This window comes from Poecilia reticulata, linkage group LG17, assembly GCF_000633615.1.
Source record: "Poecilia reticulata strain Guanapo linkage group LG17, Guppy_female_1.0+MT, whole genome shotgun sequence".
In the NCBI taxonomy this organism is placed as follows: domain Eukaryota; kingdom Metazoa; phylum Chordata; class Actinopteri; order Cyprinodontiformes; family Poeciliidae; genus Poecilia; species Poecilia reticulata.
In genome coordinates this window covers 5,862,613-5,875,287 of record NC_024347.1, presented here as the reverse complement: position 1 = coordinate 5,875,287, position 12,675 = coordinate 5,862,613, and the positions used below count along the sequence as shown (strand labels likewise).

The 12,675-nt window shown below is 41.7% G+C and overlaps 1 protein-coding gene across 2 annotated transcripts; it reads left to right on the top strand.

Annotated features, from left to right (window-relative positions):
* The first annotated feature begins 2,304 nt into the window (after positions 1-2,304).
* LOC103479077 (Y+L amino acid transporter 2) lies at positions 2,305-12,384 on the top strand. Of its 2 annotated transcripts, none has more exons than XM_008433302.2 (10): positions 2,305-2,446; positions 2,593-3,180; positions 6,695-6,820; positions 6,901-7,045; positions 8,533-8,656; positions 9,314-9,417; positions 9,514-9,610; positions 9,708-9,857; positions 10,516-10,699; positions 11,846-12,384. In XM_008433302.2, the coding sequence occupies exons 2-10, from the start codon at positions 2,661-2,663 to the stop codon at positions 11,938-11,940; spliced, it is 1,545 nt and encodes a 514-aa protein (XP_008431524.1). In that variant the 5' UTR covers positions 2,305-2,446; positions 2,593-2,660; the 3' UTR covers positions 11,941-12,384. The 2 variants fall into 2 exon arrangements, with proteins under 2 accessions (XP_008431524.1, XP_008431523.1); XM_008433301.2 differs by having other exon boundaries at positions 2,306-2,446; positions 2,648-3,180.
* The last annotated feature ends 291 nt before the right edge of the window (positions 12,385-12,675 follow it).

The window sequence follows — 12,675 nt, the reverse complement described above, 5'->3', positions numbered from 1 at the left end:
AGTAGCAAATGACACACGAGCTTCAAACGATGTTTTATTTTTAATCAGCTCACTGAAGGAAAAAAAAAACAAAACGATAAATTTCGAGTCTTCCTATAGCTTCCCCACTGAAGTGTTGTCATCACGGCAACCTGGTAGCGCTCAAGTGGGGAACATGATCGGTTGTTTCCCAGCAGCTGGTCCGCGGTTCGCCCTGGTAGAGCTGAATTTGTTTTAACTAGACCAGATTTCCCACTGCAAAATATAATTTTTCAGTCCATTCAAAAAAAACAAAAAAAAAACTATAGCTTAATGCTATGAAGTTAAACAATAATTTGCACTTTTCAAATATGATGTGATGTTTGGCCATTTTTACATTAATCAAGGGCCTTACTGTCGTGATTGTGGCCTTCGTTTTCTCCAATAGGTGCTTCAATTCCAGTTACTGCTGGAAGAATTTTCAACTTTCTTCCACACATGCAGTCATGACGGAATAAATATCGTCTGGGGAAAAAATACACATAATGTCTTCTTACTTTGATGCCAAGACTTGGTTATTACCCAGACTTAATCTCAAAACATAAAAAAAAAAATTATAAGGTGTCCCGCACTTAAAAAGCAGTGTCACCCCCAAATCATTATTACAATGCCAAGATAAGGACCAGGAGAGGTCCATATGCTTCCATATGGTGGACATGTGTTGCCTTGTCTTCGAAAACTGTGCCTCATATTCTGCTTGTGGTCTCGACTCCAATAAAAGTGAACAACGTGGAAAAGCTCTTCACACACATATCAAGCAAAGTCGAGGAATAAAATGTGACAAAAATTTGATAACTCGTATATGTTGTTCTATATTTTATACTGTATGTGATAACTGCATTATTTTAAGTATTTGTGAAGTGTGTATTTTTGTGAAAAGGGAGCAGGGTTGTCTTTTTGCAGAGCTGACCTAAACTAGTTCATGTCCGTGGTCGTCGGTCAGAAAATGTTTAGGTTGACGTGTAGCTGCAATTACAACTGAGACATTTTTCAAATGCAATATCATTTACTGAATTCAAATAAATATTCTGTTTTTATCTCTGCCTGCTGTTATGCTTGATTTATTTATTTATTTCTAATTTTTTCATCTAAAAGTTGCAGGGCGTTAGCTGCTGAGTTTGGAGACTGCTGATGTAGATGTTAAATAAGGGGGATTGAATCTTGGGGAACCTCGCAGTTTATTTTGAAAATAAACTTTCTGAATGGAAACACTCCAATTTTGATCAGAAGTTTGGGCGTTCTTTTGGTCATATCAACATTGGTTTATTTTGCAAAACTGCAATGGAGACACTTTTTCCACATCATAGACGTCACATCATCCAACAACCAGATGTTGAAGAAGACGACAGCTGGAGTTGGATGGTGTGGTGTGTTTTTTAATAACTTATTGTGTAGACAAACTTAATCATGTGATTTTAGTCGTGCTTCTTATTTAACAGAAACGACAATTGCGAAATTATGTTTTTTTTTACATAAAAAAAATACCAAATTATTGACAAAGTTTTGTGCACTTTTGTAAACGCAGCTACAATCAACAGCGTCGAATCCTGCGCTGAGGTCCAACAGAACCAGCACCGCGATTCTTTCACAATCTGCATTTACATGGATGTCACATAAATGAGTACTTTGTCAGGGCAGTCTCAGTACAGAGGTGACCACGGAAAAACTGGACTGAAAGCCTCCAGTGGTTAACTGTCCAAACTGTTTTTCCAATCATTTTGCTGCTGAATGGAAAGTTGGAGATCGGACTCCAGTTCTACACTAGTGACTTATCAAGAACATAAAGATCTCCTCACATTGCTCTTATTTTATCAGAAACTGTAGAGTACTCACTATTTAGAAATGGAATTAGATACTTGGCAACCCTGAACAGGAGCACTTAGTTTACATATTTTAGAACAACAGATTAGTTTTCTTTCCTCTTTTTTTTTCTTTCCTTTGGTTTGTTATTTTCTTTGTATTTCCTTTTAACTCATGTAAAACACTTTGAATTGCCTTGTTGCTGAAAATGTGCTATAAAAATAAAATGACCTTTACCTTTACCTGGCCTTTAGCATGTCACCTTTGTGTTCAGGTCTGTGTTTAAAGCCATCCTTTATCATAGCACCTCTCTTACCAACAAGTTGGCCAACCTCTGGTCATTGTCTGGACTGTATTTGGGCTCGGAGGCGGCTCGGTTCGCCCTGAAAGGCTTCCTGAAGGCAGGAGCTGCGTGTCTCTGAAAATAGCACACTGGAGGCATGGGGGGGTGAACATGTGCTTTGGCCAGTGCTTGGAAAACACAGGTTGTGTTTGTGCAGGCTTGCAGACATTGCAACATCGTCCGACTGTCGCTGCCTCTCAGTTCTGATCTAATCAGTGTCCAACTGGAGACTTGGAGAGGTCACACTGACCCAGGACAGGAAAAGACTCATATCTCATAAACAAGGTGAGCTGACCTGCTAGTCTAAATGTTTGTAGTTGTTACATGTTCACTCTGTATTTCTACCTTAATGATGTGTTTTATAACTTGTCCGTAAGTTGCTGGCATTGGCCTCACGTTGTTATTCTGCAATTTTGTTGTTTGGGAAAAAGCTTCCACCAGTACATTGGGTTCTATCCAATTATTGCTCCTTTACCTCAACATCAGGACTGAAGCTCAGATGGGGGATTTAAGGCAGACCATAGGGGTCATGTCGCAGACGATATGCCCGAGTTCCCCAGCTGCGTCCGAGGAAGACCTGAAGACTCCAAATGGCGGGCAGCGGGAGAAGATGCAGATGAAGAGGGAGATTTCCCTCATCAACGGGATCTGCCTCATAGTGGGCAACATGATAGGCTCCGGGATCTTTGTCTCGCCCAAGGGGGTTCTGATGTACAGCGGCTCCTTTGGGCTGTCCCTGCTGATCTGGGCCCTTGGCGGCATGTTCTCGGTGTTTGGAGCCCTTTGCTACGCCGAGCTTGGCACCACCATCCCCAAATCCGGAGCCAGCTACGCCTACATCCTGGAGTCGTTCGGCGGCTTCCTGGCTTTCATTCGTCTGTGGACGTCCATCCTGCTGATCGAGCCGGCCAGCCAGGCGGCGATATCGCTGACATTCGCTTTCTACCTGGTGGAGGCTCTCTACCCGACCTGCCAGCCGCCGTACGACGCAGTGCGCCTCCTCGCTGCAGTCTGCCTCTGTAAGGTTGTGTGTGACTTTGAAAGTACCGCTCATCTGTCAGCTGCTCCCTGAGCTAATTCTTCTATTGCTCTTCTGCATGGCATGATGGTCTGTTTTGAGTAGGTGCACAAAACTTTGTGATGCTCAAAAACATCACAAAGTTGAAGTTTAGTTCACTGCCTGGTTTTTATTTCCATAAATTAGATTTATTGTGTAATATTTGGGAGGGCAAGGGGCAAGTGGGGATTAGGTTTGGAGCAGAAGGGGGACTTGCCCAGTGCGCCATTTATGCATGGACCAAAGATAAAATTACAATGTATAAAGAGTAAAAAAAAACAACATAAAAATACATTTCAGCGAAGATGCCAGTTGAAAAATGAACCATACTATTCTTAAAACTGTATATAAAAGCTTATATTGTTATTACAGCATTCAAAACTAACTTTTTGCATGTTTCCACTGGTGTTTTTTGACAGTTATTCTCTCATGACGAGCTACAACTCAGTCAAGCTGGAAGCAGTGTTGTAACAGTTTTGGCTTTTCTATATAGTTGAGTTTTATTTTGTTGTGACTTTTTGTTTGTCTAATTCTGTTAGATTTGATACGTTTTTATAGTGTTTGCTAGTTTTTATTAGTCATTATTTATTAAATACTATTTAGTTTCAGTTTATTTTTTATTAGTCATAGTGGCAGTCAGTTTTTTCATACTTTGGTTTAATTTTTAGGTGTAAAATTCAAAAGGTCAAAGTATTATACTGTGATCATGTATACATTTATTGGGTAATGAATACTATTAAAAAATATATTCATTTATTGTTGAACAACCAGCTGACTCCGGTCAGCCTAAAAGTATTAATTTTACTTTTAGTCAGAAGAAACATGTTGGTGTAACAGGGTTGACCGTCATGGTGTTCAGGTGGATTCTGTGTCCCAGAGACAAACGTGTTTTGATGGGAGATGTGAGGATCAATGGCAGAACAAACTGTCATAAGACACAATATGGAGTCATAGTGAGATGAGATGTAAAGCAGTTACACTTCAGAGAGGAAGAACTTTATGCTCACTAACATAAATGCTCAGCTTAAATATACGATTCTTGTTGCTTCATAATCCTGGGTCAAAGGGCGTCTTGAGTTGAGTTTCCTTCCAGTAATTGTTGCACTGGTTTCAATTTGCTGGATGTAAAACGATACACGCGAGCTTTCCAGTGTTCACCGTTTCTAATTTTGCTTTCAGCTTCGTTGAAGTCAAAGTTGCTGCTTCATCAAGCAGACTCAGTAGTACATGTTGCAGAATGCCACACTGTGTCTAACTGCCTGGTTTTGTGCTTTGAAGACCCCAGAAAGCAGAAGCAGTATTTAGGCTACAGGGCAACAGCGTCATGAGCCGCTCTACCAGGAAAAAGGTTTCTGTTTTTGTAACCCCATACTCGCTGCGACCCGCTGCAGACTCACATTCTCAGGCTTCTGACAGCCGGGCCTGAGTGGGGATACCATCACCTTAGATGGCCTCCCACCCCATGTTATTTAGTAACTACTGGAGGATTTACTTTACGTTGCCCTCCTCTTCTCTTCTACCAACTTCTATCTGTTCTGTTCTCCTCATTTTTTTTTTCTTTTGCTTTCCTGCTTAGATCAGGTTCTAGATAATGTTGCAATAGAGATACCAGTGACACAAATCCACAGCTAATGTACGGCTCTGGAAAAAATAAAGAGACCGTTGCACTGAACCTCACTGAAAACCTCCTGGTTATTCCACCAAATAATGATTTCTGATCTCTTCCTGAGTTAAAACATTAGCATTGTTGTTTCTAAATGAATATTAACTTGTTTTCTTTGAGGTCTGAAAGCAAGTGCATCTTTGTCGTTATTTTAACCATTTCTCCATCCATCTTCTTTACACCCTTGTCCCTGAGTGGGGTCGGGAGGGTTGCTGGTGCCCATCTCCAGCTAACGTTCCGGGCGAGAGGCAGGGTCACCCTGGACAGGTCACCAGTCTGCCGCAGGGCAACACAGAGACACACAGGACAAACAACCATGCACACACACACTCACCTAGGGAGAATTTGGAGAGGCCAATTAACCTGACAGTCATGTTTTTGGACTGTGGGAGGAAACCGGAGTACCAGGAGAAAACCCACGCATGCACAGGGAGAACATGCAAACTCCATGCAGAAAGACCGGGGCCAGAAATTTAACCCAGAACCTTCTTGCTGCAAGGCAACAGCTCTACCAACCGCACCACTGTGCAGCCTTAACCATTCCTCATTTTCTGCAAATAAATAATACATTTTTGCTTGGAATTTTGGAGACATGTTGTCAGTAGGTCATAGAATGAAAGAATAATGTTCGTCTTACTCAAACATATTGTCTGCCACCCTAACATGAAAATAGCATGTCAGAGTATATTAGCTCTGACATGCTATTACTTTTTTGTCTTGTTTCAAAGGATTACTTAAATATGTTGCTTTAAATAAATAATGCATGCTTTCATCTGATAATCCTCTCTTTGCCAAGGGAGACAAGACCTAGATATCAGTTTGCTTAGCATAAGCTAGTAGCTAAGCTAAGCAAATGTTTGGCTGGCAACCATGGAAAATGACTCCGGTCAGCATGTTGAATTTTCAAACTGACCTCAACTGACTGCAGGCCAACCTATTTTTTTAACTGAATAAGCTAACATTAAAATGATTTGATCTCTAAGGGGCACTCATAGGCTATGCACACAGCAGGCAAATAAGACCCAAACTGTTTTTGTCCAGATGCGACCCATATCCGACTGTTCCACAGCAGTCTGAATGGCCCAATGTCAGATCTTTTCATACCCTAATAAATCCAAATCGCGCCACTTACATATGTACTAAATAGAATACATATCAGATGGTTTTAAAAGCGGTCATGTAGAATTAGAGCGTAGAGCGGTCATGTCAAATTGTCCGACTTTTACGTCATTGAAGTAACAGAGGAAGCCGGGCAAAGTAAGTCTGGACACAAACAATGGCTGAAGCAAATCGTGATCATTATGAAAATGAATTATGAAAGAAGTTTGTGTCACTGAAGTGCATCTCATCATTATCCTGGTTCTGACTGCGCACCCAAACTTCACCGCAGAAGTTGCAGTCAATGCTCCAAAAAAGCCCATTTCTGTTAGATGTGCTTTAATAGTATTAGCTCCCTTCATCTTGCTCTGATCTTGTGACTATACTGTCGGCTCCCATTGCTGAATAAACTTTAAAATCGTCCATTATTACTTCCATTAGCAGTGCGCCACTGTGTGCGGGTCGCTTCGGGGTTTTGAACCGTTCACACAGAGATCTAGTGGCGGTTGCATTTAGTTCGTGGCATGAATGAGCACGCAAAAAATCGGAATAGATCAAGACCTGCTGTGTGAACGTAGCCTTAGACCATAGGCTGGTTACAGAACAGTTCATTTTCATCCCCCCTACAGGCAATTATTTGGTATGGAAACCAAAGTGATGTAAGTTTAACATCTTGGCTATGAGCGTGACCTATTGTGTTCTTTTGTTTCTCCAGGTATATTGATCTTCATAAACTGTGCTTATGTGAAGTGGGGGACTCTGGTCCAGGACATCTTCACATATGCAAAGCTCATGGCCCTCTTCCTCATAATTATTGTTGGACTCCTGAAAATAGCGACAGGTAAGTAAAAACCAAAAGTAGGAAAGCATCAGAGAAAGGGAAAAAAATCACCTACTTTAATCTTTGGCTTTTTTCTGTAGGAGACATAAATAGTTTTGAGAGTCCGTTCGAGGGGTCCTCAACCGATTCTGGAGCCATAGCTTTGGCTCTCTACTCAGCTCTGTTCTCCTACTCGGGTTGGGACACGCTCAACTTCGTCACAGAGGAAATTAAGAATCCCGAGAGGTAAACTGAGCATGCCCAGGATCGGTCGGGAACAGCTCATGTTTGTCGTCATTTTGCTTCAACTCAAACTGAAATCCCTGGGATACAATGCTGCATAAGGGAACAGTGACTTTTTACACTTTTACAAGAAACGGTTGCTAAGTTAGTTGGGCTTCTCAGAACATCAACATTAGTGTGAGACAAAGTCACACTGATAAAGGCTGTTGGCTGCGTCTATATGCGAAATCATCAGCAATTTCCTTCTAAGTTCAGAGAGACTGGTAGTAATCTCTTGGACTCAGAAAGAGGTATTCACAGTGTACAATAGCAGCAACGCTACAACTCTACAGTGGCCAACTGCTGTTCAGTGCTAATAATAGTCATCTTGCAACCTGAGGCCCCGTTTTCAAAGGTGTTCAAAGAAACTGTAACACTTGCATGTCTCCAGTGATCAGAGTCTCTCACTCCGGGACTTAATGAATCAAAGTCTCAGAGTGAAAGTTCTCATTAAAGCATACATGTGCAGAACGCACGGCTGCAGGGTTTGTTTTACTCATGAACAGACAGAAAACTATGAAAAAGGCGGGTAGCGTTGTGCTGTGAGTGCTACTTAACCTGTACAGTTTAGCACAATGCTACATGAGCATTGGAGATATGTCACTGTTTTCTCAATGAGGTGCAAGCTTATGGTCAAAAGCACATACGCCTTTCAACGACGTACTAAAATCACACCGCCATCTAGTGCCCTGGCATGACAGCTGCTGCAAGTGTTTTGGCGGTTTTGTCTAATTGTGGAACTTTTCTCCAATCAATATCCAAAAATTCCAGTAGTTCCATACAGCGGAATCAGTTTGATGCTTGATTCCAGTTCATCCTGTCACATGTCGATGCGCCACAGGGCAAAGCACTTAACCCCAATCTTTTTATTGAAGAATGTGTGCCTTTTTATGTGTCAGATCGGTTGAATGAGGCTCTAGAGTAAAGTGGTTGGTATGACTATAAAAGTGCTGTGTAAAATCTATTTACCATCCAATAAGCCTTTCGAGGTCTCCTAATTTGCCTGGAAGGCAACCCTGACGTTTAGCTGATGGAGGTAAGAGCGTCTTTTGTGTCACAACGCAGATCCTTTGGTCGAGCAAACGGCGCAAAAACACAAGTGGTTTCTTGTGAAAGTGCAGATGGTTGATTTCCAGCGGTGTAACGTTGATATGAACGTTACCAGTTTGAGTCGCTTTGAATTGCAGGAGTCCACAAAATCTGGGGATGTCTTCACTTTTTAACAGCCACTGCAATTTCAAATCTTTCCACAACAGACGGCAAAATTATCACTCATCGTAGGTCAACAAAACCTAACCAGATTACACAAGCTATTCCTCTAATAAGTCATGCATCACTATTAAACATATATAGCTCCGTAGAAGCTGAGACCTAGAAAGCTGTGACTAAGTCCAAGCTGTGTCAGTGTTACAATTCTTTTCTGTACGTCAGTTCTTGTGGCTCTGTTGCAGGAATCTCCCCCTGGCCATCGCCATCTCCATGCCCATCGTGACCATCATCTACCTGTTGACCAACGCCGCATACTATGTAGTTCTAGACATGCCGTCCCTGCTGGCCAGCGACGCTGTTGCTGTGGTAAGAAGCAAACAGTCACCCGAGAGACAAGTCTCACTGATACTAAATATAAAGCTGCTCTAGTGAGGGATGAATGCGGTGGGGCAACCAGGACATTTTTATAGAGGTGCCCAGGCTGTGACTCTTACTGACATTTTGGCTGGATGGTTTACGTTTCATTGTTTTTCTGCATGACTCAGAACTCTAACGCTATAGGGTTTATGTTAGAGTTCTCAGGGTCTCAGGATGCCGGTAATCACAGAGGGTGAATAAAATTTGCTCCTGTTAAGGTTGTGAACATTAACAAAGGCCATAAAGAAAACGGAGTCAGAGCTGATCATGAAAGTTTAGGTTAACTTTTAGAGTTGCACAGCCCTATTTTTCTCTGGAATATGATCCCAAATTGTGCAAGGAAAATGTCAGCCTGGTAGAAGGCTACCGTAAGTCTTTTTTACTGAAATTAGTTTAGCTAATGGGGGTAATACTAGCTAGTAAGTAGTAGGGTGTTCTAACTGTTTTCTTAATTGAAAAACACTAAATGGTATATCTGTTGTTTAATTAGTAAAAGTAGAATCTTTTTTTGAAAGAACTGAAATATTCTAGGCTTATCCTACTGGGAAAAATGGTACAATGTGTATTATTGGAGTATCAGTTTTCCCTCCTTCATTGCCCCCACAGACGTTTGGAAATGCAGTGCTCGGTCCGTTCAACTGGATCGTCCCAATATCGGTGGCCATGTCCTGCTACGGAGGACTCAACGCTTCCGTCATTGCTGCTTCACGGTACTCAGAAAGCATGGAGAAGGTGCTCACATTGAGTTCATGCGGTCAAAAGAACCAGTAGTATGCTCTGCTAATCTTTCCGTTTGTGGAACGCAGGCTGTTCTTTGTCGGGGCTAGAGAGGGCCACCTCCCGGACAGCTTGAGCCTTATCCACCTGAACCGCTATACGCCCGTACCGGCGCTGCTGTTCAATGTGAGGAGCACACCACCATGTTGCAATCAAACAAATGAACGCCTGATCAAAATGCTGAAAAAAAAGACATCTGAATCTTTTTTAACTGTGGCTTCAGGGGGTCATGGGTCTAATCTTCCTGTGTGTGGAGGATGTATTCCTGCTAATCAACTACTTCAGCTTCAGTTACTGGCTTTATGTCGGTCTGTCTGTGGCCGGCCTCATCTACCTGCGCATCAAACAGCCAGACAGACACAGACCAGTCAAGGTACACCATACTTGATTGGATCTTACTGATCTTTACTTATGAAGTACATGAACATTAATCTTCTTACCTTGTACAAAGTGTTGCTGCAAATCCATAAATAATAGTTTGCAATCGATCGAATTGATGGTTGCAATCCATTGTTGTCTTCTGTTCTCAACAAAAGATTTACGATAAAATGAGTTTAGTTTGCATTCTTGTCTGTTTGTATAGCCAACACAAACATTTAATGATTTTACAGTGAAGCCAACTAAATAAAAGACATATTAGACTTTTGCCTGTTTTTTGACAAGCGTTACAGGAATTCACGCGCACATAGGTTGTTTTGTTGTTTTGACGTCCGTCATGTCAGAGTGGCTGCTTTCCTTAAGAGAGTAACGTCACATACAATGGGTCAGTACTAACTGTTGAGATGTGAGGCTATTTGATGCTAGGCTGAAATCATGCTATCAACACGACAACGATCAAATACAGCTTCAGATATTCAACAGAATGAAAGAAAAGCTGCAGTGGTGTGGTCAATGTAAAAAGGATCAGAAATCCTCCACAGTGATGTGACAGATTGACAAAGTTCTACAGGATACAAATACTGGGAAGGTGTTGCAGGAGGTGATTCTACGAGCTGTTGGTCAGTTCATCTTCTGTGTTCCTGTCTCTGCAGCTCAGCTTGTTCTTCCCCATCGTTTACTGCATGTGCAGCCTGTTCCTGGTCATTGTCCCTCTGTACGGAGACACCATCAATTCTCTCATAGGGATCAGCATAGCTCTGTCAGGTGTGCCGGTTTACTATGTCACCATTTACCTGCCTGAGGAGAGGAAGCCCCGATTCATACGCAAACTCAACAGTAAGCTTTATATTTCCTTTTGCATGCAAGCTTAGAAAAAAGAACAGTAAGGATGTTTGTGCTTGCCTGAATATTTCTTTGTTTATCAATGTTTCTTGCCAGTTAGAAGTATTCTGTTGGAAAGTGTTCTGTCCTCCTTTGGATGGTGACACATCTGCAAAGAAAATGCATTTCTGGACTGAGCAGCAAAGTTTAACTTGTGACCACTGACTTGATTGGTGGTAAGACACCAGACGACGTAGTGGCAATTTGCTCATTAAACAAACAGCGAACTCTGCAGTGTGCAGAAAGAACCCGAAACGGCGTAACTTCCTCATGCTGGTCACCAGCTGGGTCACACTTTTGTGGGACGGCAACCAGCGTTTGTTACAAGTCAGTTGATGGGGTTGTGTTCGACACTTTGGCATCAACAGTTTGTCCAAGTTAGCCTGGCCATTACATTTCTACACACTTCCATTCGATTTTCTGAGATTCCTTTTATTTCTCCAGTAGAATTTCAACCTGGCCAATAAGCAAACAGAAGGAAGAGTTGTGAAGGTTGACGGCGAGTTTCTGCACTATTTTTTGAATTGTAGTTTGCCTCTGATTATAGCTTGACAATGGCAGCATTGTGAACGAAGCCATTCAGTCCGCGTTAGCCACGCTTCCAAATGTCGTGCAATTAAAGATTAATCTTTAATTAAGACATTTTGTTGCTGTTAAAGATGCAGGTCAGCTCAGCACTTCTCTCTTCGCAGTGGCTTGTGGTTGTTTACAGCGCCTGCGACTTCCAGTAAGCTTCATATTGCAGTAGTTGCATTATATATGCATTACTGCCGAATGTTAGTGATTGGGTAAAATTGGATCTAGTCGTTTCAAACAGAGTCACACCTCCAGGAAGGAATCGCTTCTCGGTGGCCGAGAGCCCAGACCTTCTGGACGAAGCAAAGTGTAGAACAGGGGGCTGATTTTTACCAATAGTGTGTTTATCACCATCAAACATTGTTGCAATAAAGAAATAACAGACTGCACTTTTCTTTTGCTAACAAAGAAATGACATTTTTTAACAGTTTGCATATTGGTTACACATTTACCAGACATTACGGCAGATTATTCATGCCGTAAATGCTTCTGACATTTCCTTCACTTTCTGTGTCTCTCTCCAAGCCTCTGTCACCAAATACACACAGATGTTGCTCTACTGCTGCCTGACTGAGTTCGACACAGAAACAGGAACGGCGGAAAATGGCAAAACACAGTGAGACGCACGCGGACGACTCCGTTCATCCGGCTGCTTCCTGGGCCCTGTGTGGACCGCGTGACGGTGTTTGTGGGAATTCAGGCCTGCATTTATAAAAAAAAAGGGCCTAAAATCTTAAAAGACTCGCTGAGAAGGAGCGACTCGAACGTGATATATATTTTTTTCTTTTTCAACTTCTGTATGTTCCGAGGATATCTTCTGTGAGGATTACAAGGTAACATTTGAAACAAATGTGTAGCTAAAGCACACGTGTTGAAACGCTTCGTACAGAAAAGGACAGAATTCAGTCATCTCTGTCTGACAGAAACACATCAGATAGTTTAATTTTCAGGTACGATTTTACAACCTATTTACTCATTAAAGAATCGTTATTATTAATCAAAATCAGCTCTAAACAAATGGAATTTGCAGTTTTCTGGAGGTTTGTTCCAGATATATGGAGCATAGAAGCTGAATGCTGCTTCTCTGTGTTTGGTTCTGGGGATGCAGAGCAGAACAAAATTAAATCACGTTATATACATTTAATTTGATCAGTACGTGTTATGATATATATTGCCATATTTTTTTAAGGAAAAAATAACTTCCAAGAGAAATAAACACATATGTAATGGACACAACGGTTTGCCAGCTGGCATGAAATGGAAGAAGAAAAACGTGAAATAGCGAAGAACTGACCTGTTAAGCCATAGACATAATTTTATGTCTATGTGTTAAGCTACTCCAAATGAGCACCGGA

Coding starts and splice junctions, on each gene's coding strand:
- LOC103479077 (XM_008433302.2), top strand. CDS start 2,661: ATGGGGGATTTAAGGCAGACCATAGGGGTCATGTCGCAGACGATATGC. Junction 6,821..6,900: donor ACTCCTGAAAATAGCGACAG/GTAAGTAAAAAC, acceptor TTTTTTCTGTAG/GAGACATAAATAGTTTTGAG. Junction 9,858..10,515: donor ACAGACACAGACCAGTCAAG/GTACACCATACT, acceptor CTGTCTCTGCAG/CTCAGCTTGTTCTTCCCCAT.